This window comes from Triplophysa rosa, linkage group LG1 (assembly GCF_024868665.1).
Source record: "Triplophysa rosa linkage group LG1, Trosa_1v2, whole genome shotgun sequence".
NCBI lineage: Eukaryota > Metazoa > Chordata > Actinopteri > Cypriniformes > Nemacheilidae > Triplophysa > Triplophysa rosa.
In genome coordinates, this window is record NC_079890.1 from 38,648,494 (window position 1) to 38,676,193 (window position 27,700).

A 27,700-nucleotide genomic window follows, 5' to 3' on the forward strand; every position below is an offset into this window, starting at 1 on the left:
CATCACGGGCGTGAAGGGGGGAAAATAAGACTTGACGTGGATTTGACGGTAGCGATCATAACGACCACGAGCCTCCTCCGGTAGATCCGCGCGCCTCTGTGTGCGCAGTCGCGCTCTTCTGTATGCGCAGTCGCGCGCTGAAACACTCCGCATTGTGTGCAGTCGCCTTCATTCAGTGATCTGTTGGCAGCAGGTGAGAACATACACACATTTTCTCATGAATGTTTTTGCCTCCTTGTGTTATTAATATACAGGGTTTCGTAATGTAACGCGTGAAACAATGACAGGTCTTTATCATGTTGCGGGCAGACGTTTGCGTCTCACACAGATCGTGAAACGATTAGTTGCATGACTGAAATACAAACGCCGTATGATGAAATGGCTTAATTTAAGATTCTTCTGTAAAGTGAGCTCGTAATTGTTGAATCTTAAAGCCTCCTTTAGATATGAACCGGTGAAATCTGTACGGATTTATTCTGCGCGCTGTCAAGCATAAACGCGCATGAATGAAAATGTGCACGGACGAATGACGTTGCGCTGTGAAGCATATGCATCTGTTGTTTTAGATGGAAATATACAGAGCGTTTTTGTCTGGCGTGTGTTTGTTGATCTGAACATGACAAGTGTAAGGTGTGTCATGTCAATGCGGCGCGCGTTCACTCGAACCACATACGTTGCGCGAGCGCCTGTGGGCTGGACCATTGTTGCGCAGCATCCCTGCATCCCATCCTTTTCTGTTTAGAATCAATAACGCTTGACTAGACCACAGAGGAGTTCGTTTTTCATGGGGTTTCTATAGATGAATGGACGTTTCCTTTCAAAGACATCCACACACATGCAGGGATGTTGCGGATATGAAGTAGGTCATCCATGCTCTTACATTCATGTTTTGTGATTCTTCTGGGCGGCACAATGGAGTTTAAATGACACTATCAACGGTTGGCTTTACCTTTAGTAATAGTTCTTAATAGGCCTACGTAATCTAAGCAAACTGCAAAAACGAGACGTGACACCTTGTGCCATAGAAGATGCATTATGTTCTGTTCCACTGGGGGCAGTGTTTTGGAAATATATTGAGACGAGAATAGTAAGATTGGATCTTTAGACAGGTTTATTCATTTTGCATGTATCATGGAAGGATGACACAAAGTGATTAGTCAGCATTTACTGACAGTTGATTGGCTCCAAAAGTGTTTCTGGATCTATTTTTGCACATTAGCAACTTTGAGATGAATGAGGATGATGAGAGAGAGCTGTCTCCAGGTGTTGTACACCTCCTCATATTAGACATTGACCAAGAGGCGTAAGGACAAACATCAGTGCACCACACCCGGTGACAGGCATGCGGTAAAGAAATAAAGGCATTTTGCCAAATGTACAAGATCGATTAGTTCATCTCAGTATTGTGATGTCAACCTCAGGACTGAATTCTCATGATAGATTTAAAACTTCACAATGATCTGAAACCTTTGCTAGATGGTTGTGTATAGCTTCAAAGTGCACATCAAATTTGAACAAACAAGAATTTGTCGTCTTATACGTTTTGATCTAATTTGGTGATTTAACCCTTTCCAAGTCAGATTTCAATGGAATAATTATTATAGGATTTTTAAACGCTTGTATATAAGGAACGCACTACACAATGAAATGTCATATGTATATTCACAGTTTAACTATCGAACAAAATGTTAGTAGAATGACTTTTTCCATGAGAGATTCACGAGAGTCTCTCATGTGGTGTTGTTGAGCTGTAGCTGCTGTGAATCTGTCCGTCAGTCTTGCTTCGATTTGATTAATCCGCTGGCAGAGCCGGAGCTTTCAGACGTACAGCTGCTGTGTGTGTTGAGATCTTCAGTGTGCTGGTGCTCGCCGAGACAGACCTGAAACCTTAGACTTGAGGAAAGTGAAGCACGTTAAATCATTTTCACAAAAATACTGAGCAAATCCAGTTAGTTAGGTTTCAAATGTGTGTCTGTGTCTAAGGCTGAAAGAGAATGAAAATAATGTGACATCACTGAAGTTCACGATAAATTGTGCAGGACTCTCTTTTATTTTATTTTAAGAAACGTTTCCGCATGCAGCGTGATCTTTCCTCATCATTTTTTAACATTACACACTTTGTCGACAAAGTTGACATTGGCAATGATTTTCTGTCTTTAAAAATCGATCCAGATGATAAATGTAAAGCCACCTGCAGTCGGATGTTGAGCAGAAATCTGAACATTATTTAAGATTCATCACAGATCAACCATTAATCTTGTTATATTCTACATGGTTATGTCTTTTCAACATCAACATCTGTCGTTAACCGGTCAATAATGAAATGTCTGTTAACATGTGGCTTTCTTTTCGCATCAGTTAAATGTCGGCTTGGTTTGATGTAGAAATCATTTTGGAAACAAATCTGAAAACAGGGCCACAAGACACCCCATGAAATCGAAATGATTACATTTTAAGAACATAGACTAAAACAGCATTATCCTAGTAAACCATTTTGATTTCTGAATAAAACACAACACGTTCATACACTATGTTCATGGCTGTCTTTATCATCACAGGTGTCAGTGATCGGCTCACAATGACAGATGCTGTGATGGCCACTAAAGGTGTCCACGTGTCGTCTGGACCGTGCGCCGGTGCTGAGCTCACCGATGAGGAGAAGGAGATCATCAACAGCGTCATCGCCCGGGCTGAAAAAATGGAGACGATGGAGCAGGAGAGGATTGGGTGAGATGATGACAGACGCAAATATAAACACCACACAGTCTGTGTGATTTTCATAACTTATCAAGCAGTAGTGCTTCTGGAGACTCGGGGTTTCAGAAAAAACAAATCACACCCAGTCACCTGGGTTGAAGTTATAAAAAGACAAATAAATAAAGAATAATTATAATATTTGAGTACAACGTTTGAACAGAACATCAGCATTTATTTTAAGTTTCATCAAACTTTCATCTTGAACAGCACAAGGCTTGTCATTTGTCTGTATTTTCATCGGTACTTTGATGCAATGACATTCTTATTTTGTTCGCTCTCCTGCTGATAAATAGACGGTCTAGAAAGGCATGAGAAACAATAAACTGCAGACGACGAAATAGGATAAATAATGTTTGCACGTGTTTACATGCATCGTGATAAACCGGCTCCGCAGAAAACCGCGTTGACATGGAAGTTTGAGACTTGCTGGGTTTTTCCACGTGCAGTGACGTCATCGTCGAGTCTGTTTAGTAATTAAAAATGCAGCGGGAAAACGGTCAGAAGCTGTATTTTTATATCTCTTCTCATGTCCGCAGTACATGCATAATGCAGCAATAGTTTTTTCATTTTGCCGTTTCTAGGTCAACTGCATGATTCGATTCTGTTATTGAGCGGGTTTTACTTGCGCCGTTTATGAGCTTTCCCCGATAAAAGAAAACCGCTTCACGCGTTTACATGACCTTACTTGTTATCAGCTTATGAAGCACAATCGGAGGAAGACTTTGCATGTAAACTCACTCATTGAATGCGTTTACATGCTCAAAATAAACGGATATCTATCAAAAATCAGCTTAAAAAGAAACTGTTTAGTAATTAAAAATGCAGCGGGAAAACGGTCAGATGCTGTATCTTTATATCTCTTCTCATGACCGCAGTACCTGCAAATGCAACAATAGTTTTTCATTTTGACGTTTCTACATCAACTGCATGATTCGAGAGCGGACTTTTATGCGTTATTTTACTATTACTTCCATTTTGGGTTTTTACAATTGCACTGTCAGACATGCGCACATAAACAAAACTGAGAGAAATCCGGTAAAGGCGTTTACATGCAGCGCGAAATTGGAGTAATGGGCAAAAAACGACCTCTGCCGAGCGGGTTTTGCTTACGCCATTTATGAGCTTTCCCCGATAAAAGAAAACCGTTTTACGCGTTAACATGACTTACACGTTATCATCTTATGAAGCACAATCGGAGTTCGACTGTGCATGTAAACGCACTCAATGTAACACAAGGAGTGTTTTAACAGCATATGTGATGATGAGAGTAAACATGTCTGTGTTTTGTTTTTCCGGCAGGCGTCTGGTGAATCGTCTGGATAACATGAAGAAAACGGTGTGTGGTGATGGAGTGTCACGCTGTCTGTTGTGCGGAGAACAGCTGGGAACTCCGGGTGTGAGCTCTGTGGTGTGCGAGGACTGCAAGAAGGTGAGAAGCATTACACAGCCAAGAGCCCGTAGATCCTAAAGATCAGCCGATGCACTCAAATGTAAACATGAACGTGTAGAGCTGAATCAGAATGTTAAACACACATCTTTAAGACCGAATTGTAAATGTGAAATAAAAAATTCCAATTGAAACAGGAAGTGCTTCTCGACCAGCGCGATGAGCATTGACGACGTTTAATGCCGTTCTTCTCCTCAGAACATGTGTACTAAGTGTGGAGTGCAGGCGAACTCTCGACCGCGCTCTGTCTGGCTCTGCAAGATCTGCAGCGAACAGAGAGAGGTGGGCAAGTGTTATCATACGCAGAACTAAACTCTAGCTGTACTTCACGACTCCTCCTTTCACGTTTTTATTAAAGGTGTGGAAACGATCTGGAGCCTGGTTCTTCAAAGGCCTCCCGAAACAGTTCTTACCATCACCCATTCCCATCTCTAGAGGCAAAGACCCCAGTCCTCAGCGGACCCCTGCTGTACGGCCAGCTGTTGAGCAGTCTCAAGCACAGGTCGCAGGTCAGCTGGACCGCCGCTCATTTGACACTTTTATAATCATTGTTTGTTGTTCCAGTCCAGCTCAAATCCTCCTTCACTTTCATGATATGTTTTTCAGGTCCAGTACAGGGTCACCCGCCTGCTGCAGAGTCACAGGCTACAAGTAAGAACTCCCAGATTTAAAGAACCTCAAGCTTTCTTTATTCCGTCAGAGATGCATCATGAGATTCACTTTACGGAGAGACGTTAATCAAAAACATCCGGTATCAGAATGATCCTCTGTTTGGTGGATTTTGTTGTTATCTGGCAACACTGAATAAAAAGTTAATGTAATGTAAAAATTCAACGTTGATGCGTTAACGCATGCGATACATTTTTTTTTTAGATTAACGCGTTCAAATATTTAACGCGATTAACGTAGCATCCGTATGTTTTATCATCCTTTGTCTAGCGTTACATTATACGTATAATCACGCTCTTTTTCACGTAAAGGCCTTTAAACCATTTGAACTCCATTTGCCTGTCAAGTACTCACAGAAGAGATGGGTTTAAGTAGTTTTGTCCTGTAGGCAAGCATTAGTGACTTGAATCTTTGACTATATTCTTTGTTTTCCCCAACACTTTTATTTTCCTTGTGTAGCCTGATTTTACATCTGAACTCATGAAACGCCAGAATCACATAAATAAGAAATACACAAGCACATTTCAACTATACAATGCATGCATCCTTTCTCTTAAAACAAAGAAACTTTCAAAATACGTTTGGTTGAAGAGATAAACAAATATGTTGTATATATCACTCTATTTATATTACACTAAACACACCTGATAACCTAGCAACCTAAGAAATATGCTCACAAGTTATACATTTGGATCTAAAGTTGTTCATGACTTCTGTTTTATAGGTTCAGAGCCAACAAGAAATCCACAGATCTCTCCAAAACCGCCCGTGGCTCCGAAACCCGTGGGTCTTCAGTCTCGCTGTTCCTCAGAGTCGGACGGAGGTGTTCAGAACAGTCCTGTAGCGATGAAGAAAATGGTGAATGTGAATGCAGCCCGACCCAATACATCTGCCGCAGCCCAGCCGGGTAAAAACAATTTATTCTGCGTTTTTCTTGTTTTCCAGTTAAACGTCTCAGGTTTTTCGCTCCCTTATGCTTTGCACAATGTTTTAGATTGTCACACATGTAAAGAACCAGAATTTTTTTTTATCCCATGTTCATGTCTTAACATGTTAAATGAATACATTTTATGTACAGTTTGGACTGTAGCACGTGAGGATTTATAAGGAAACAGCTTGATGTGGCTCAAGGCAGCGATAAACTAAGAACACAATATGTGTCTGGTATTAAGCCACGAAGCTGCTTCTTTATAATGGATGTCTATGGGAAGGGCAAAAGTATGTTTAAGGGTTATTTTAATCAAATGACAGTTCAGTATTGCAATTAAGAACCATATAAGCATTAACATTTTACATTGGCCACTTTAAATAATTTATGATTTAGCGTTCTTATGATTATAACTTCAAAACTAGCTCTATGAAAGGTACAAAAGTACTTCACATCGCCAAAAACACAGCATTAATGTGTAGATGAGAAGTAAACAAAAAAATGATATATTATTTGTATTATTGAAAATGTATATATTTTTTACAACTACTTCATCAATTGTTGGGGTCATACTGACCCCAAATACCAGTAGTGTAAACAGGAAACGAGGACCATATGAGGGTTAAACGTTAGAAAGTCCCTGAGTTGCGGTGCAGGGGTATGGGACTACACTGATCTGGTTTTTCCGCAGTATATAAAACTTCAGATCAGGGTTTTTTTACTTATTAAAGATTCAGAACACCACATAGCAACTTCTCAACACTGTCGTAAAAATCAGTCGTAATCATTACGAAGAGCTAAGATCAAGCGCCTAACGAGGTCCCACACGCATTGATTGTAATGGGTTGTTTTCCCCCTCGGCACAAACGGATATGATGTTTTTGTGGGCGTTCCCAGCTATGCCAACTGAGTCTATTATGCAAGCATCACAAAACGCAAAAAACTAGTTTAAAAAGTCTGTGGCTGCGTCCGAAATCGCCTACTTCCATACTATATAGTAGGCGAAAATAAGTATGAGTCATGAGTAGTATGTCCGAAACCTCAGTATGCAAAAAACAGTATGCGAGAAATACCCGGATGGTTTACTGCTTCCGCCGAGATTGGTGAGTGTGGATCGGATGGACACTTCTCTATCCCATGATGCCACGGGAGCTGAGCAACGGTCACATTTCAAAAGTAAATCAAATAAATATAGCGGAAAACTTTAAGGCGGACGTCCGTTTTTAATGTAAGTGCCAATAAATGAATTTCTCGTGACTAAATTATGTTTTTATCAATGCTCACATGTAGGATGTTGTTAATACGTCACAGGTCAAAGAGCATATGGGTCACATGACCATAAAACATGGCGGACGCAATATGTCCCAAATATATTCATACTACTCACACTCATACTATATAGAACGTACTGTTTTGACGGCTGATAGGTAGGTACTTATTCATGTGTATGACAATTTTGTCAGAGGATGTGTCAATTCGTGAAAGTGACTGCCGTTTAACATGTGGCACTAATGAATCGCGTTTATTTACTATTATACACTTGTTTTTATGTCTGACAACAGAAAATGTCAATGAGAATGGCTTTATTGGGCACTCAGTTCAAAGACTAGAAGGGATAGTGCCAACACTAGTCTGACGCAAATGCGACGTAATGACGTTTTCTGTATGCTAATTAGTGCGTCAAGAATCGCTTCTGAATCGAATCGTGACCCTAAGAATCGCTTCTGAATCGATCGTGAGGGACCAAACGATTCCCACCCCTTTAAAATATATACAAAATATAGCATTGGTATTATTAGAAGGTTATAAAACGATGCCGTGTTTGCCTCAAGCAGGTGCAGAGAGAGGAAACTATCAATCCACTGTTGTGCAGGAGAGAGCGCCCCCTGTTGAGCCGGAGGAGCGGAAGAGCACGGTTTATAACCAACATCAGAGCGCTCCACCGGTGGACGATGAGGAGGAAACTAACAGCTACGATTCTGATGAAGCAAGTAAGACTGTGTGTTTTAAAGATTAAATCCAGTTCTAGTCTGTAGTATTTATTTCCAATCACACCTGCTTTCTTCTGTATGATTTGTTGTGTTTATCTCAGTAGTTCCTGGCTTTTAATGTGCAGCTATAAATAACTTGGCTTTAATGATATTCACTTGTTTTTTTCTTTCTGCACTGGCGACTGCGAGATCTCTTTCATTATATCTATAGAGAAGTAGATGTGTTAGTGCGTACTGTATCTTGTCGAGCTACAGTATGATGCAGAATACCTGGAAACATTTACAGTTGTATTGAGGATATGTAAGCCCGGTATGTACTTTACATATCTTTCAAAAAACGTGAACTCGTGGAGAAATTTTGACAGCAAAATGAATGCGGACAGTCTTTTATTCACAGTTCTGTAAGTTTGTGAAGTAATCTGTTCGATGTACGTTTTAATGTTAAAGGGGACATATGACACGTCTAAAACGAATATCATCGTTTGTTTTAGATGTAATGTAATGTGTATACACGATTTAAGGTTCAAAAATGCTGTATTTTCCACGTACTGTGCATGTTTGTATCTAGACATATGCCCGGTTAACCGAAAATATATATCACGTGATTTATGCACAATTTGTGAGTGAAGTACGGTAAAATGCTGCTGCATCCGAAAGCCAGAGGGCGATCTCGTGCAGAAACTCCAAATTCGCACTGCAGAAGAAGACCATAACACATGTAGTTCTAGGAAATGCCTAAGGACATGTTTTTATCACTGATCCTCAAGCCTCCTCAGGTATTTTCATGATAATAAAGTATATTTATAATGATCATGTTTGACGGGTGTTGCTTTTTTAAATGCACTTTATAAGCGACTCAAACTCGCACTGCTTTTAGATCGAGCAGCATTTCTACTGATCCCAGAGCCGTGCTTCACGGACAAGCGACGCATCAATAAAATAATCGATATTTTGCATTATGGCAGCCAGCTCGGTTTCAGCAGGATTTAGTGGTAACCGCGGTTAACCGGGCACATGCCTATTTGTATCTCCTCTTTGCTCCGCCTCTCTGAAACCTGCAGATTTTTTAACAAAGCTCATGGCTCTGAAAAGCGAGGTGTGCTATGATTGGTCAGTTAACCAGTGTGTAGTGATTGGTCGAATACTGCAAGCGTGTGAGGGAAATGTAACGCCTCTTACCATATTTGGAACATCAGGTTCCTCTTCAATTGTACTGACAGGTACGCCCACCTTACTTGCGTATACATTTGGGTGGTCTTAGTCAAATCAGACCACCAACTGATGTAGATTTGTGGGGGTGTGGTTACACGAGGCGTTTCAGGCAGGTCTGGGTGAGCATTCGCTTTTACATAGAATGACTCTTTTGTTCCCACACTTTCATTTGTGCAATTTTATGTGTCTAATACATGCATGGGCAACTTATAACCAGGGCCAGATGGAATCTGCAGACTTTTTTTGTTAATTCCGCGCAGAATTTTTTGAAAAATATGCGGAATTCTGCGGAATAGATTTTTAATGTGTTAAAAAGAGCTGAGGGAATGGGCCTTGAAAAAATGACAAGTAAAATCAAAAATAATAATTTCCTAACTTTTATTTGAGGTTTACAATACAAATTTAATTGGAATAACCAGTTTTCAAAACAAAGCCATGTCTCTTTTATACTATAGTACATCACAAAAAGGATGCAGAAAATATATGTTAAACATTTTAATTACAGTTAATTACAAAATAGTCTGATAGAAACACAAGAAAACAAGTAATTTAAGAGAAAACAATTCTGGTGTTTGCATTTATAATCATTTATTATCATTTATAATCTCTAGTGTTCAACTGCAATCAGCATCATAGAGGAAAAAATCTCTCTCAACATCTACTGAAGTAATACAGAGATAAACGTACATTACATAGCTCAAAAAAGATGTAGAAAATACTCCGTATTGATATAAATTCTGTCGTACAATTATAAATAACAATTACATATTTAAGCCAATAAATAAGTACTGGCTGGTGTGACAATCAGTTAATTACAGAACAGTCTGATAAACATAAGAAAACAAGTGACCCAGCAGAAACAATTCTGGGGTTTGGAGCTCATTTATAATCTCTGGTGTTGAACTTGGCAATCAGCATCATTTTAATATTGTCCTCAGTTAGACTGCGTCTGTGCTGTGTTAGAAGTGAAGAATAGAGAGAAAAAAGTCTCTCAACATCAACTGAAGTAGTAGGGAGATGAAGGTTCATTGCAGCCAGCGAGGCAAGTGTTGGCATTCTGTCTTCCCTATAGCAGCCCACCACTCTACTGCACTAACTTCTCCTGCATCACTTTTGTCCATATAAATGTAACGATGCCACTCTTCTGCAGACACCTTGCTCAAAGCAGGGACAACTTCGATATAATCTTTCATTTCAGATTTGAAACCAGAGACCTTGGCTGGATCAAAGATTGGGAGGGCATTGAGTAGTTCAATGCAAGGATGTCTGTCCATCACAGCCTGTAACTTTATGGAACATTCTGCCATTGCTTCCTTAAACAGCTATGAGGTATCCATGTTTTCGGCCAGGTATTGAACCGCTTTTATCCAGGATCCCCATCTTGTCTGGACAGCAAACACTGGCAAGAGAGGAGACAAGCCCTGCTGCATCATGAAGTCCCTCAATTCAAGACGACGTCTGGGTGCAGAAAACTCGTTTCACCAAACCACACATCCGAATGTGTTCTCCAAAGGTGTCTGGAAACACTCTAAAACTAACTGCAGCAGGTGTGCCACACAAGTCATGTGTTTGGCATTGGGAAAGAGTCCACAGAGAATTGTGTAACTTGCAGAATCTGTGACAAAAGCACATACATCATTGAAGCTGATGTTGTTGGAGTTAAGACAGGAGATGACAGCCTGCGAAACGGTGCTGAAATGAACCTGATCTAAAAAAACGATATCTGCTGCGAGAGGTGGTTTGCCCACTGGCTGGAGGAGACTAGCGAGGACACAACGGCCACAAGCATCTGTTGTTTCATCTGCAATCACATACACAGGGCTTCCATGTACAGCCTGCTCGATGTTCTCCAAATACTGAGGAAATCGTTGTGGAAGGTAGTCAGAGTGTAAATGAGATGGACCTGGAATTGCCCCTCCCTGTTTGCAATACTTTTGAAAAAATGACGAGAATTTAGACGTTTTTTCAAGAGGGATGTCCGCTTCAATGAGGGTCTTCAGAAAATCAAACATGAATTCTTTTCTTTCTGCTGTCGACGGCGTCTTTGACATACAGGAGGACAGAGTCTGTGCTCTAAATGATGCTGGGGAAAAAGTATTTTAATTAGAGTTCAATTAAAGAATGAATGAAAAATATATGAAATAATTTCTTTAAAAGCAGAGGCTTTGTAAATAAAAGTCATTCCCTAATTCTTTCGCTCTGTCTCGTGCTGTAATTGACAGTTGACGTTTTCTTAACTCTTCCACTGTGAATTTTATTTTACTCATTTCAAATACAAAATTGCTCTTTTCAATAAAAAACCGCAGCAGCAATCAATACAGCCTTTAGTCTCAAGTGGGCGCGCGCAAGCCGTGTGCAGTGCAGACCGATCGCGTGTGACATAATGTCACTACGAGATCAAACACTCTCCTGATACTTTGATATCATGTTGTCATCGCTTTGCGCCGCGCTGCATTTAGTGAAATACAACTATGATGGGAACTAAAATCCATTCCACGGAGTTTAATCCGCTACATGATATTATGCAGTATATGCTATATTAATATAGCATGCTTTGTGTGTGTGTTTGGAAATACACAGTAGGCTTCAAGGGTTTTCATTGTTTGGCGTTTATTGTCACTGAATTTTAATGCATTTGTAGTGTGAACACTGGAGAAATTTCATCAAATTACCATCAACTGTCTTGTACTTTTTTCTTGCCAGTATAGCAGTTTTACTCTTGAGAGGTAACATTCCTCTTTTGTAAGTCACTTTGGATAAAAGCACCCACTAAACTAATAAGTATAATGTGTTTTTGTTGGCAGTAATTCATTTGAGAAATTAAGATCAATGTTATATTCAATCAACCCTCTCCAGGGTTTATGTAATAGAAAGAGGCCAGAGAAACACTAACAATGAATTTCAGCAGTTTCTTTTCCACGCACAGTTGAGAATGTGACTGTAATGTAGGCGTATGCAGAGAAACTTCATTACACAAATGAATCTGTGACTGTGATTGATAGAAACTTCAACCCTGCAGAGAAATAAGTATGCACTGCAGATACAGTTTCTGCATATCTCATGTTAATCTCGAGTACATACAGAATAGTATCGCACCCTTCAAATATCTGTAGAGTCTTTCGTTTGATGACATTTATAAAAGACAGATACAGCTGTACGATTATTTCTGAAAACATACGACGCGTGTGGGAGGGACATCGGTTTCACTTACCGCATGCGGTTCATGTCCTGCTTCTTTTATCGCTGGGACCGCCGTTCCATCTATCAGATTCAAACCATCTCCAAATCCAGTGTTATATCCACCGTTTATATAACATCCATCACCCAAATGCAGTGAACAAACAAATACAGCTGAACTTCGCGAACGTAGTGCTCTCACTCTCTCTCCTGCACGCAAGTGAAAGTGACTTGTGCGCATTCTCCTTCTCCCGCTGTCCTTGGTTGAAGCGTGCCGCGTGCTTTTCCAGGAGAATTGTCCAATAAGGGACAAAGAAAGTTATTACGAAACAGTTTTATATGTTCAAAAAAAACTTTCTGAAACCTGTACGATCGCTGGCGGAGTGTATCGAGCACAGAAATACTACGCCATACGTCCAACTCGTTTTTTGACAAGTTGACCATGTCAAGCATGAGATGACAACATGTTTAACATCGTAAATAACTTAGAATGCATGAAACACTGTTGCACAGCCACTTTAAAAAGAAAATGTTCTACACTGATAAGCTATTTACTATAGCCGCTGCAATATTTCATGAAGAAATAAGAATTGTCATTTTTAATTTCACTGGGACTTTAACTGAATAACGTTATAATCCTGCAGCCTACTTGTCCACCACTGAATACAGACAAATAGAAACACTCAGGGAATCATAAAAATATATATACATATGCCTAATTAATAACATTTGATTTGAGATTTACAAACGATGAAATCAAATTGCACATTAGTCTCGTGTGGACTTTGTGTCTTGCCGTGCAGCCAGCTCTCAAACTGCAACAAAAGCAGGAGATCAGACGCAGCACTTTAATAAATCTCGTTGGGAATATTTATCATATAGTGGGCGGTCCGTCCATTGGCTATACTCCGCTTTTCGACTCCAGCTCTCACAGTATGTGGTTCCTAAACTGCCATTTGGGGAAGGTCACTTGGCTGTTGTAGTGCATTACACTTAAAGGACTCATCGTATGAGCACTTTCAACAAGTTGGTATGATTTATTAGGGTCTTCGTGAAATGTCTGGAACATATTTTGCTTAAAAACACTCAATGGCTGTGTAAACAAAACCCTTCTTGCCTCGTCAAAACAGCTATGCTCACAGCAACCTGTTTTGGTGCATGTCTCTTTAACTGATAATGAGTTACAGCGAACCCCAAACCCCTTCTGTCCGGCCTGTCAACACAACACACGTCGAGTACTGCCATGGCAATTATGTTTCCTGAACTCCTCTGCGGTTAGTTTCGTTTTAAACGTCTCAAATCATTTGTCCAGAGACTAAAAAATCTGTCACAGCAAACAACGCTCACGTTGTGCATGTATGCTCGCCTAAAATCCACGGAATGCTCAATCTCAGCGGAATTACGTGGATTTTAGCGCTTGTCGTTGACAAGTTATAACGTTACACACACAACGTGAGAGCATAACCAGTATGCTGTGACAGATTTTTCAGCCTAAGGACGAATTGATTTGAGACGTTTAAAACGAAACTAACCCCAGTGTTCACCCCTGTTCATTAGCAAAACAAACAGCTTGCCGCAGCTGAACATATTAACGCACATAATGTATTAACATTCATACAGCTAAACTCCAAGTGCCCATTTGCCAAATAACATATAAATATAGAGTAAGTTTAACACTGGCTTTGAATGTTCTATTTAGCCCGTGACTGACTTAGCTCCCTTCGCTATCATATGCTAACGTTATCCTCCTATATATACGGTACATGTACGTTAATTCAGACTGTTGATAAATATTACTTACATCGGCAGCTTTGTCTCGTTCAGTCGGCCTCGATCCCTCTTGAGGAACAACTTTGAAGCTAATCCTGCTTGTACTGTCCCAGGTTGATAAAGCACTGCGGCTTGAAGTGATTCGCGCAAACAAGCAGGTTTTTAGGTTTTTACTTATGGTTTCTGATGGATTTCCTCTAAAATAAAATAAATACACTCCTCTCTCTTCCGAGGTTAGGACTCTGCGCAGCGACTACATTGCATGTTGTCCACGAACTTTAGCCATGGCGTCACGTACACCGCTGTCGCTTGTGTAAACAACAATGGCGACAGCGCCGTGGTGTAGATTAAGGGGCGGTAACATTATAAGAAGATCCTGCTTTTACGTCACAACAAGAGCGAAATCTGAACGGCTCGATTTCTCACATGCTTGCAGGGAAAGGCTCATCAAAACAAACTTACTGGGATCTTTTTTTTCACGTTTTCTGGGTTGCTAGATTCACCGGGGACCCGATTATAGCACTTAAAAACAGACAATTTTGGATTTTCGATGTGCTCTTTTTAAAAACAAGTTATTCCTATGACTAAAAATGTCACGTTTGTGCTTGGACACTGGATGCACAAGCAAGCGCCGCGAGTGCGGATGATGCATGCATCTGGAGTCCAACAAGTGTCAGTTAAGTTATAGACACACAACCCTCCAAAGACACCTGATGAAATGAGGTCTGAAATGAGATGAACTAAGGACCACACCTCAGAACCGAAAGTAAAAAGTAAAGCATTAAATAGCGCGTAAGCGTATTTTTCTTTCTCATAACGGGAAACGCTGCTCAGTTGACTAGCATGAAATGCAGCCGATCGCCGTACATATTGTCACTTAATATAAATGGAGGCACATTTGGGAGTCGTAGTTTCTTAATTTGATTGTATTTAAACGGGTTATGAGTTTAGATCGGGTCAAATGCGACTGAAATGGTCGCAGTGTAGAGCCCTGCTGTTGGGTATAAAGCATGAAGCAACACAGTCATATGCATCGTGTTTAACTGTATATGCATGTGGATATGATATGATATGATGTGTAATGATTGTGTTTGTTTCAGCTACTCTGGGAGCTCTGGAGTTCACTTTACTGTATGATCAACAGAACAACAGTCTTCAGTGTAACATCATCAGAGCAAAGGCAAGTTCACATTAGACTTGCGTCTTACATCTTGTCTTCTTCTCTCTGTTCACTCTGAGAGTCCAAACTCTCCCAAAGCCATGGCCTGTGTGTTGTTTCCATCTGACACCAAATTAAAACTTTGCAGTGTTCCTGATTTCTGTGTTGACTGTTCTTTCAGGGTTTAAAGCCAATGGATTCTAATGGACTGGCAGACCCGTATGTGAAGCTTCATCTGTTACCCGGTGCCAGTAAGGTAAGAGCTGTACGCTGTCATGTGTATGATCTGTCGTACCAGGATTTCTCTTTTGTTGTCATTTATTGTCAATGAAAATGACTTTTGTGGTGGTAATTTGCAGAAATGTGCAATGGTTTTTCTTTATAATTAGGATACTAGAAACAGTTGCTTAATAAAGATAAAATGTGCCGAAGTAAATAAATAATAAAGTAAACAGTCAAAAATACAACAAGACAATAGAACAAATAGATACCACGTAAAAATACAGATCCAAACAGCGCTTTTTAGTGTAGGTGCTTTTGTTGTGGGCTGCTGTGCTGTCACTTTAAGACTGGATCCACTTATGACACACATCTCAAACTCTTTTCACCGATTGCGTTCACAAAGACTGACATGATTTTGACACGATTAGGTCATTGACATCTGTATCTATGTGAAAACAAATCTACAAAACAATTAGCAACTTTACAATTAAATTATGACGAATTAGATCATTGTTATTTTGTGAGATCTTCTTCATTTTTGTAGATGTTTTTCAAATGTGAAATGACAAATTTAGATTTTGTGTTGTTTTTAGTGATGCCATAATAGTGTAAACTGAACTGTGTAGTGTTGATTAAAGTAAGAAATTAAAAGTTATGTGTCATAGTCCAACATTTCAATACATTTATCATTGGAAGTAAACGACTTTAGTTATCTAAGCATGAATAGCATCAGTCATTGGATTTGCAAATGTGAGTTGACCCTGATTGTGATATTAGAGATTATGTTTTATCAAGGATTATGAGTATATGGGCCCTATTTTAATGATCTAAGCGCATGGTTTAAAGCGCACGGCAGAGGTGCACTCAGGGCGTGTCCAAATCCACTTTTGCTAGTTTAACGACGTGAAAACGGTCGGCGCGCCCATGCGCATGGTCTAAATGGGTTGTCCCGATTCTCTTAATGAGTAACAGGTGTTTTTGGGCGTAACGTGCAGTAAACCAATCAGACTCTCATCTCCCATTCCCTTTAAGAGCCAGTTGCGCTCGCGCCATGGCGGATTCGCTATTTACACAGAAGAGCAGACACTTCTCCAGAAAGGAAACGCGTCTGCTCGTGTGAGAGGTTAAAGCGCGCAAGCAGTCCGTCTACAGGACAAGCCAGATTTTTATCTTTATGTCCACAATAATAATCTTTTACATTGTAATATTTGGCATTATTGTGTGCTGCTGCGCGTCCCTCTGTGTGTAATAAGCAGAATGTACGAGTGCTGTGCACCCACCTATAGGCGCATATTCCTAACGCGCTCTTTAAATAATAAAAAAAAATTGCGCCATTGACTTTAGGCCAGTCTATTTTCAGTTCCTCAAAATAGCAACACACCAACAATGCGCCTGAAAACACCTCTTTTTTAGACCAACACGCCCACAAATGAGCGCAAATGCGTTTGCTAACGTGGCGCAGGATGGGAAAATGAGAACTGCGTCGTGCTGAACTTAGCAAAAAGACTCGCGCTGCACCTTGCACCGCGTTGCGCCGGGTGTACGATAGGGCCCTATGTATTTATCTATGCATTTAGTAAGATATGTTATATTATAGGTGTCATAATTGTGTAATACGTACACCAAAGTTCAATTGTATGTGCATTTTATACGCCAATCCTTGCGCAATCCTTGCAATGCACGCGCGCTAAAATTGAACTTTGCCATACGTATTACACAATCTTGCAATAGCGTGTTATTTATACGCAATTGATGACAATGGGTTGTTTGAAACTTTTATGTGACATTGAAGTATTTTATGTCATGTACACCTTAGCATTTTTACTCCAGTTAAGTGATGATAGTTGATCTTTTTTTGTCAATGCAGTCAAATAAATTGCGCACCAAGACGCTACGAAACACTCGCAACCCGACCTGGAATGAGACGCTGGTGTATCACGGGCTGACAGACGAAGACATGCAGCGCAAGACCCTTAGGTTTCATTCTTCTTCATTTAACACGACGCTCGCAATCTGATCGATCACAAACACTTCACATGGTCAATGCTCATTTATTTACATTTTTAAACAATTCACATATATTTCTACAACGTTTCAATTTCTTAAAACATTCTACTACGATTTGAATTCTTGAGTTTTATTCTGAATCACAGTTTTTTATTGTAGTCACCGGTATGTTTGTTCTTGAAAAAGTGCACATTCCTGCATTTTAGGTGATACGTTTGATGTTACATTCATTGTTCAAAGATGCATGTTATTGTATTTGTTGGTGCAGAATATCTGTGTGTGACGAGGATAAGTTTGGCCACAATGAGTTTATTGGAGAAACGCGGTTTGCTCTGAAGAAACTGAAGTTTAATCAGAGGAAGAACTTCAGCGTGTGTCTGGAGAGAGTTGTTCAGGTGACTCATCACACAACTATCACTGAATATATAATCATACGAATCATGTTAACGGAGATCTCTTTCTATAGACAAAGAGAACGTCCACGGCTGGAGGTGCACGAGGAATGGCTCTCTATGAGGACGAGGTAAAACTTTACATTCATTAATTCGTCATTTACTATAATGTTGACACGTTTAGCTAAACCGAACAACACTTGTGTCTGTCACCTGTGGATGTGTTGTAATTTCCGCAGAATCGTGTCGTGAAATGCATTTCAGTTAAATGACTGACGAACAGTTTTGGAGTTCACACTTATTATCATTTAAGCTTTCAGACCGACTAATTGAACTCTAATACTTTGTTTCTCTGTCCAGACCGGGAAAGAGGGAGTTGAGTCGGAGGAGAGAGGTCGTATTCTGATATCACTCATGTACAACAGTCAACTGAGTCGGCTCATCATCGGCGTCGTACGCTGTGTTCATCTCGCAGCCATGGATGCTAATGGATACTCGGATCCTTTTGTTAAAATGTCAGTCTCTCTCTATCAAACCAACAATATCAGAGTCATTCTGTGATGTACATTTCTTTATGATCAGACAAAACATTTTTTATTGTATTCATTGTAGAATAAATTTCATTGATTTTATCATTTCTACATTTGGCAGACTGCTCTGTATATAGTTTTGAAATATTTATTCATGAAATGAAATACACTTTCTAATTGATTTTGAATGCATATTTTGAAGCTTGTGCAAAAAGGGTCAATGCCCAATTGTATTTAATTGAAATGAATTGTTATATGTCATAATTCTAAACACATATTTGGTTTACTTTAGTGCTGTCAACCGATTACATTTTTTAAATCTGATTAATCAAACATTTTTCTGATTAATCGCGATTAATCGCACATAACATTAATGTTTTTAAATTTACTTTAATAATTTACCTTAATAATTTCACATTTAATCTCCAAATGAATGTAGAAACAACAGATTTCTTTAACAGCGTCCTTTTATGAATGAAAGCCAACATTCTGATATTAGCACTGCAACTGATATATCCATTCAATTGATTATTTTTTCTTTATTTTAACATGAATTATAAACGTTCAACATTGAAGTACAGTATAATTGAGAGCTCTCATGTCTAACAGGTAGGACATATACAGAAATTTAATTAAGTTCTCAAACACTTTACAGTATTTAATGCTAAATTCTAAATTAAATACAGAATTAAAGCTACAAAACACATTGAATTTCTCTTTTCTTTTGTTCTTTGATGAACATTAGTGACAGGAGTCACAGCAGCAGGTTTAAGGTTCTGACGCCACTCCCATTTTCACAACTCTTTGCATTCATTTAGGATTTTATTTAACACGTTGAAATCTGTGCTTACGAAAATACTAGACAAAACGGGCTTTCTGGCATAATCTTGTGTGGTTACGAATTTACATTGACATTAGTGTTTATTTTATATTTGGACATATATTTTACATACATTAATCTCTGAATAAACAAATGATCTGTGTGTCAGTATCTCAATTGAGTACCTCAGAGATGACGTATTTTTGTATGCAAATGCCGGAAGCGAGTTAGCATTTTAGGACTTCCGCTTCCATCGCCCCAAAGTCTATGGGGTTTTTGGTAAATCGCCTGAAATAAGGTCTGTGGTAAACAAAACCTCTAAATATTTTCACGTTTTATTCTATGACATAAAACGCACCAATTATAACCCGCTTGTGATCTTTTTAAAGCCTTATTGTGTCTTAAAAATGGCGGTTGCTAAAAAGTAGCTAAAAGCGACTACTTCCTTTGGCGGGGACGTTAGACGTCATCGTGCATATGAAGCTCACAAATAATAAAACATTGGCACAGATCTCTTAAAACGTAGATGCGGATTCATTCACAGAGTAATTACTGACCAGGGAACACATTTTTAATAAAGTTTGAAAGAGTTGTCGGAGGCTTGGTGGTGGTGACGTTGATATCGAGCGACCTCAAGTGTAGTCTGTTTAAAGCATCGTGTTAGCTTTTCACTTCTGCCGATTGTATTTTGGCTTCAAAGGTAACAAATGTGGTGTTAATTTGCAAAGATTATCTTGATAGACAAAACGTGTCAAATATCATAAACCTTTGTTAACCACAAAGCTTATTTTTTGCGATCTTCCAAAATTTTATGGGAAAAATGCATAGGCTTTCGGTCGAGGGAACCAGTGCGGCGCTTACTTCTGGGTTAGCCTACAAAAACACGTCATCTCTGAGGTACTGGATAATGAAACGATGTGGTAAGTTGATTCAGTGAGATCAAATAAAAACAAGTTTTGCATTTGAATCTAAGAAAACAACACAGCCTCATGTCAGATGATCATCTTTTATCTCAAGATTAAAGAGAGAGGAAGAACAAATGCATGAATGTGCAAATGATCCAAAACACACAAGTTTATGATGTATCACGTGTTGCAGATATCTGAAACCTGACATGGGGAAGAAAGCAAAGAACAAGACACAGATCAAGAAGAAAACCCTTAACCCTGAGTTTAATGAGGTATGAATCTGAGGAATATGAAACATGTTCGTTTATTTCATCTGTTTGCAGTTCCCCTTCAGTCGGTCTCTCGACGTTGTGTTGAGAGACAGACTGGGGTTTGATCTTGAGAACCTATCATGTCCGAGAGGAATTTAGAATGCCAATGGGCTTTGGCGAATGGCACACGCACGCCAGTCCCCGCCCCGTGCATACGGGTATAAAAGGGAGGTGGTGGTGGCCATTCACTCATCCTTTGTTCTTCGGAACCTGCATGACGTACATGTCAAGCGCTCCATCTCTTCGAGATTCTTCCAGGCTGCTGGATTTACAACGCGAAGCAGCGGATTTCTCCCTCTTGGTAGCGGACTTCCCCTGGGCATCTCTGCAGCAAGCCGCAGATATTTCAAAAAGAGCAAATTTCCTCTCACAGTCTCCGCTGTCTTCGGACATGTCTCGCAGCTGTGTTATTGGGTATGACAGACTCATCCCCGATGGCACGACACCTGTATTGCATGTTGGGGGTCCAGCATGCAGTGGCAGGGGCTCGTCGATTAAGGTGTTGCGGTCACGGTCGGCGACGTTCTTCGGAATGCAACCCTGTCTGCTTCCCGAGCGAAGTCGACTGCCGTTTCGGCGAGGTCGACCGCTTCGGCAAGCAGGGGGGGTGATTGGGGATTCCCACGGATGTCACTCCGCCAGTTTTCGGCGTACCGTCCCATAGAGGGCAGACTCGACAACGGGATGGAGATGAACTTTCTGTCATAACATCAGACAGCTACCTCCTTGGCATCGGATGCGGAGACCCCTTGGAGCTCCAAGACGAGGATGGCGAACTCCATCCCCGTGCAGTCCGGCTCATATGGGAGCGGTTCGGCCAGGTGCAGGTGGACCTGTTTGCCTCCCCGGACTCCACCCATTGCCTGCTTTGGCACTCCCTGACCAGGTCCTGTGCAAGGTCAGGGAAGTGATAGTTGCGCCTTATGGGCCCAACCAGACTTAGTTCTCAGACCTGGTGGCTCTGACGACTGTTCCCCCCTGGCCGATTCCCCTGACTAAGGACCTTCTGTCGCAGGGGAAGGGCACGGTGTGGCACCCCAAGCAAGGCTCAGGAATCTCCATGTCTGGCCCCTGGACGGGACGAGGAGACTTGCCGCCGGCGGTCAGAGAGACCGTACTGCAGGCTAGAGCCTGCCACTAGGCGTCTATACGCTTATAAGTGGCGTCTCTTCTCTTCCTGGTGTTCTTCCTGCGGGGAGAACCCACGGAATTGCTCGATCAGCGTTGGCCTTCCTACAAGGAGACTAGAGAGTAACCTCTCCCCATCCACGTTGAAAGTGAAAGCTGCTATTGCCGCTCATCACCATCTCGTGGAGGGTAAGTCTCTCGGCCAACATGACCTGGTCACCAGGTTCCTTAGGGGCAAGAGAAGGGTGAATCCACCTCAACCACGCTCTGTACCCTCTCGGGACCTTAATGTGGTCTTACAGGGCCTTGGTACGGCCCCTTTCGAGCCCCTCAGAGACCCCAGTCTTCCTCATCTGACAATGAAGACGGCACTCTTGATGGCGCTCGCTTCTATCAAGCATTTTTCGTGTCCCATGGGTGCCTAGAATTCGGGCCCGGTAGTTCTCACGTTATCCTGAGACCCCGGCCCGGTTACGTGCCCAAGGTTCCCACCACTCCCTTCCGGGACCAGGTGGTGAACCTGCAGGCGCTCCCCTCTGGGGAGGAAGACCCAACCTCCAACGTGTTGTGTCCAGTATGCGCATTGCGCCTCTACTTGGACCGCACGCATAGCTTTAGAAGCTCTGAGCAGCTCTTTGTCTGTTATGGGGGACAGCACCAGGGGAGAGCTGTCTCCAAACAGAGATTGGCGCACTGGATTGTGGATGCCATTGCTTTGGCATACCAGTCCTAAGATCGCCCGTGCCCGCTTGCAGTGAGAGCCCACTCCACTCGGGGTATGGCCTCCTCGTGGGCACTGGCTCAGGGCGCCTCTCTGGCAGACATATGTAGTGCTGCAGGTTGTGCTACGCCCAGTACCTTCGCGAGGGTTTACAATCTCCGCGTCGAACCAGTGTCAGCCCGTGTCTTACACGCTGCCGGCGTATAAGGCCGGCAACTGGTTTGGGCGTACGCCTGCGAAAGCGCCTTCTCCCCTCTCCAGGCGAGTTTAGTGCGCTATCTTAGCCTCTCTACTTCCTCCCTTAGGGCGAAGTATAGGCATTCCATCCATCACTATGCATTGGCATTATGGTAACAGACCGGGCGGAGCGGTCTGTTAGAACCAAGTCCAGTACTGGTAGAGTCGCCAGTAGGACTGTTTCCCCATACGTAGTGACTCCTCTGCAGGGTCGTCCCATCTGTTGAATTCCTCACTCTTGGTTCCCCTGTCGGTGAACCTGTGACCTCCCCTCCGGTGGTTACCCCACCTGGGTTCTGTCCGCCCATATGGGCTGACACAATTTCTCACATGTTGTTCTCCCCACTGGCCTCCACATGTAACCTCCCCTTGTGGTAGGATGTGGCCTCCGTAACACACTCTTCAACGAGGAGAGCAGTGTTTCCCCAGTGTTCTTACGGTGCCGGACGGCGTCTCGCTAATAGAGACGAACGGCACCGCCCATGATGGCCGTCGGTACAAGCCTCTCAGTATGCTATTAGTACCGATCCCACTGGAAGATTACGTCTCGCAGTAGCGCTCACTTGTGACTCGCTAGTCCAGTCAGTGCCGCTCCGCTGGTCGTGATACGGCTGAGCACCATGGCGTGTAAAGATAATTCCCCAGTCTGTCTCTCAACACAACGTCGAGAGACCACCTGAAGGAGAACGTCTCGGTTATGACTGTAACCTCAGTTCCCTGATGGAGGGAACGAGACATTGTGTCTTCATGCCACAACGCTTTGCTGACCCGCTGCAGCGACCGGGAGATGTCTCTCAGGTTCCTCAGCCCAAAGGGTGAGTGAATGGCCACCGCCACCTCCCTTTTATACCCGTATGCACGGGGCGGGGACTGGCGTGCGTGTGCCATTCGCCAAAGCCCATTGGCGTTTTAAATTCCTCTCGGAGATGATAGGTTCTCAAGATCAAACCCCAGTATGTCTCTCAACACAACGTCTCGTTCCCTCCATCAGGGAACGGAGGTTACAGTCGTAACCGAGACGTTTTCCTCTTTAACGTTACATTGATTTAGATTCATTGAGTGAAAGCTCTCAAATCTCAATTCACACACATTTAACTTGTTCTACCGCAGGAATTCAGTTATGAGATTAAACACGCAGAACTGGCCAAAAAGACTCTGGATATCTCCGTATGGGACTATGACATGGGCAAATGCAATGATTATATAGGTATTTAAAAAGAAAACCCTTGAAATAATACTTCGTTCTTCAACTAATTGATTTTGTTAATGAATGATTCGTTTCAGGTGGATGTCAGCTGGGTATCACTGCCAAAGGCGAGCGTTTGAAACACTGGTATGAATGCCTGAAGAACAAAGACAAGAAGATCGAGCGCTGGCACACTCTACTGAATGAAAATCATGTCTCCAGCGATTAAAGTCTGGACGCTCATGCATGCCTTAGAGCTCCGCTCACCTGCCGCAAATCCTCCACGTACTGCTTATCACCTGAAACTGATGACATCTGGAGCTCCGCCCACTGTGACTCGAATTCAAATAAGCAAAGGTCAGCGCTCGTGTGCAAAACAGACAACGCACAATGATATTTACTTCTCTAATCTGGCCACCGTAGAATAGAAGCGCATTTTCGTTTCGAAGTTCTAGTCGAATAGAAACTGTGAAAACTGCAGATCTTTATCTTGTTGGCATGCCTTAATGTCATGTTTCTTGAACACCTTTTCTTAGTTCATGAAAAAAATCTTAGAGGTGATTCCTCTTAATAGCATTCGACCGTATGAAGTGAAGCAGATACGGAATATGTTTAAACCAGTTTACAGGTCAACAGTGAATGTCACCTTGTACTGTTCTCGTAACCAAACCAAAACTCAAGCCTGAATAAGACTAACAAACAAACAAACAAACGCTGTGCTCGAGAAATGTTTACATACATAATACCGAGAAGAAGAAACTCTGTACCGTTGTGATAAAACATAAAACAAGTGCTGAAGAATGCTTAAGAATCCTCTAGTTTAGAAAGTTTGGTCCTGTTAGAAATGATTTGATTGTTAGGTAGATCTTCTGATGAAGACTGATGTGTTTTTGTGACACATCATGTTTGTTTGCATGTGTTGCTTGATTCATCTGCTTTTAAACTCTGTGCTTATTTTTCTTCTCCTCACATCATGTACAGCACAGAAATGTGTCTTATCAAAGTCTAATGAAAAAGAAAAAGACAAAGGCCTCGTCTGAGCTAATCTGGATACATTTGAAAACAGTTTTTTTTGTTAAAGGCGCAGTTTGTAAAATCAATTAAAGGTCCAATTCCCCACGATCCCATTTTTCAACCTTTAGTTAGTATGCGATGTTACTGTTAGAGCATAAACAATACGTACAAAATGATAAAGCTCAAAGTTCAATGCCAAGCGAGATATTGTCCTCATATCCCGGGTACATGGTGTCACTATTCCGAGTGTTTTTAATAACCTCCGCCCAAAGGAATACGTCAGAAAAGGGGTGAGGCCTTGCCTAGAGAAGAGGAAGAGCCGCTGGAGTAGTGTTTGGTGCTCAGAGATTGTAAACATTTGACTGAGCTGCGCTCTTAATTCCTTTCACTTTCATCACAGTCCTACAGCTGGTCATAAGAGTTCAGCTACACACATTCTAAGAGAACCAACGGTCAAATAACCAGCTTCATGACTTTAACATCGGCTGTGAAAGCTGTTCTGTGTAACACACTGATATTGTGTGTGTGTGCGCATACCTCTAAAACACTTCTATCAAACGTCCTTTGAAGTCCTGCTTGCAAATGTCTCCTGGTCAGTCTGCTTTATCCAATTTAGGTCCAATATAAAAAGGCAAAACTAACGCTTCTGTTATTAGTGTTAATTAATATAACCGGTGTGACGCCATTCGGTCCGGTGTCATTTCCCTCGCCATAGTAGGACAAAGAATTTGCGATCTCTAACAAAGATAGACGTTTGCACATGCACTAGCAGACCTCCGTTACACTTCGATGGATCCGCATGTGTTTAACTGATGAAGTGAAGTTGACTTCACTTGAATCGATTCCTTGAATCGATGCTCCCAGGACACGGTTGCCACCTGGTGGTTTAACTAATTACTGCAAGAAACGTAATGCGCTTGCGAGTACATTGTACGCGAGGGAGCAAAATTCTGGCAGTGCGCGTACAGTACGTGCTTACTATTCTGATGACAAAATTTGCGTAGCGCACTGTACGCCATCCTTTGCGTACGCGTAAAAAGGGAACTATACCACACGAGGCACCTCAGCCAATCATATAACAGCCTCCAGTCGCCTTTCCTGCATTCCGCTGAAGATTGCAGGCTTTCCATCTAGTGTCTTTGGTAACGCGGATATGACGCCATTAACAAGCGACTGCCAGACACGGCATGTGTCACTGGTTAAAACGGCAATTTTCTCAAGATTTCCGAATCGTTGGAAACATTTGAGATATTGTAAGTTCTCAACTGAACAAAATATATAACACTGGCCTAGTGGTTTTTAGATATTTTACTGCAAAAAAGTTACAAACTGCACCTTTAAAAACTCCTTTAAAATTCTCGTCCACACTGAGGTGTTTTAAAAAAAATTTAAACGTTGCTTATACTCATTGAAGACGCCATTGAGTTTCCATTGAAGTTGCTTATACTCACATAAGACGCTTCGAAATGCATCATTTCTGTCGAGCAATGTCGTTGAAAGACAGATGATGACATGGAGTTGTTATTGTGGATAGCATGAGACTGAAAAGTTGCTAAAGCGAGTGAAGTGTGGTATGGGAATTATGTTTAAACAAATGCGACGAAACTTGGACAGCATGTAAAATATAATAAACAAACAAATAAAAAAGTAAGAATTAAAACAATTAAGAAATGCTGTACAGCTTTAAGGAAAAAATACAATAAAATAAAAGAATAGTGCTTTAAATAAAACAATAAGTAGTTTTCAAAAGTCTCCGTCCTTTCAGAATTGTTTCCCACACAGAGCATTTTCATAAATCTTCATATTAATTGACAGTGTGGACAGAAGGCCGAGCCACAGAGAAAAAGAAGTGTTGTCAAATGAAGACGTATTAGTGTAGACGATGCCAAAATATATCATATGTTTACAGTGGAGGTGGCTCACTATTCGGGTACATCTGTGACCATCTTTGTTTACATTGTTAAGGTGATAATAAATAAGAGGTTAAAGGTGTTAAGAGGTGTCCGGTGTGAGGTCAACACCAAAGTAACTTAGCATGAGGAAAAAATGCAAACATTTCACAAAAGAACAGAGAACATAAGCACATGACCAATGGAATGACCTCAATGTTTCTATCGCTCTTCACAGTTATCATTGCCGATCCTTGTGCATGTCTTTATTCTGAATATATTGAATTTATTTGTTAGTTAGTTCCTCAAGAGAATGTCGCTGTGATTATTCCTCATGCTTTAATGCATTAATATTACTTTGCTCAGCTTTACTCATCTCACACACACACACAAAAACAGCACACCGGTGTAATATTTTTAAAGATTTGTGGGGTTAGATTGTGAATGTATATTGGTATAAATAAGATTGATTTATGACGTTCTTCTCTCATTCTTCACATGTATTTGTATATATATATAGTGCATGTGTTTGGCACAGCAGGGAAATGTTCATGTTTGAACTTTGCATGTAAAGATTTTACCTGGAGTTCAAACCACAGGCCAATAAAAGCCGATAGAAACCGCAGACGAATTCACCTGTTTGTCATTTTTACTGTGCACTTTAAGTTTGTGATACTAAAGTGATGTTTCTAATGGAACAGCTTTTAGTTATACTGTACAGATTCAGATTCATGTGTGGCCAATTTAAAAAAGTTAATTCAGTCATCATTTATTCATCATCCCATGTGGTTCCGAACCTGTTTGTGACTCTTTCTTTAGTGGAACAGAACAGAAGATATTTTGAGAAATGTCTCGGTGGTTTTGTGTTCATATGATAAAAGTCAATGGGGTTCAGTGTTGTTTGCTTATGAACATTCTTTAAAATATCTTCTTTTGTGTTCTGCAGACGAAAGAAACTCATACAGGAATGACATGATGATGATGAAAGAAGTTAAGTTTTCTCTTTAAATAATCTTTTTAAAAAATGCTGTAATTATTCACTTTCTTAAGCAGTTGAATGTATTTCATCTGAAATGATGATTTGAACAAATACTTTTGTTCAGTCCAAACTGCTCAATTCTCTCATTTTAATTTTGTGGGGACTTGAAGTTAAATCGGTCCTTCTGGATGTTTTAAATTCATCAATGTTTCAGCGTGTCAAATAATTGAGAAATATTTGAATATC

General features: G+C 41.1%; 1 protein-coding gene across 3 annotated transcripts; it reads left to right on the forward strand.

The window, feature by feature from the left end:
• Nucleotides 1-27,098, forward strand: rph3ab (rabphilin 3A homolog (mouse), b). Of its 3 annotated transcripts, none has more exons than XM_057334584.1 (17): nucleotides 1-193; nucleotides 2,559-2,727; nucleotides 4,057-4,186; nucleotides 4,403-4,486; nucleotides 4,563-4,713; nucleotides 4,811-4,855; nucleotides 5,598-5,780; nucleotides 7,637-7,792; nucleotides 15,052-15,131; nucleotides 15,292-15,366; nucleotides 17,200-17,309; nucleotides 17,608-17,734; nucleotides 17,806-17,862; nucleotides 18,092-18,246; nucleotides 20,180-20,261; nucleotides 23,497-23,593; nucleotides 23,671-27,098. In XM_057334584.1, the coding sequence occupies exons 2-17, from the start codon at nucleotides 2,579-2,581 to the stop codon at nucleotides 23,799-23,801; spliced, it is 1,812 nt and encodes a 603-aa protein (XP_057190567.1). In that variant the 5' UTR covers nucleotides 1-193; nucleotides 2,559-2,578; the 3' UTR covers nucleotides 23,802-27,098. The 3 variants fall into 3 exon arrangements, with proteins under 3 accessions (XP_057190567.1, XP_057190413.1, XP_057190492.1); XM_057334430.1 differs by having other exon boundaries at nucleotides 2-193; nucleotides 7,634-7,792; XM_057334509.1 differs by lacking the exon at nucleotides 1-193 and adding an exon at nucleotides 737-859 and having other exon boundaries at nucleotides 7,634-7,792.
• Nucleotides 27,099-27,700: the final 602 nt, after the last annotated feature.

Coding starts and splice junctions, on each gene's coding strand:
- rph3ab (XM_057334430.1), top strand. CDS start 2,579: ATGACAGATGCTGTGATGGCCACTAAAGGTGTCCACGTGTCGTCTGGA. Junction 2,728..4,056: donor ATGGAGCAGGAGAGGATTGG/GTGAGATGATGA, acceptor TTTTTCCGGCAG/GCGTCTGGTGAATCGTCTGG. Junction 15,367..17,199: donor TGTTACCCGGTGCCAGTAAG/GTAAGAGCTGTA, acceptor TTGTCAATGCAG/TCAAATAAATTGCGCACCAA.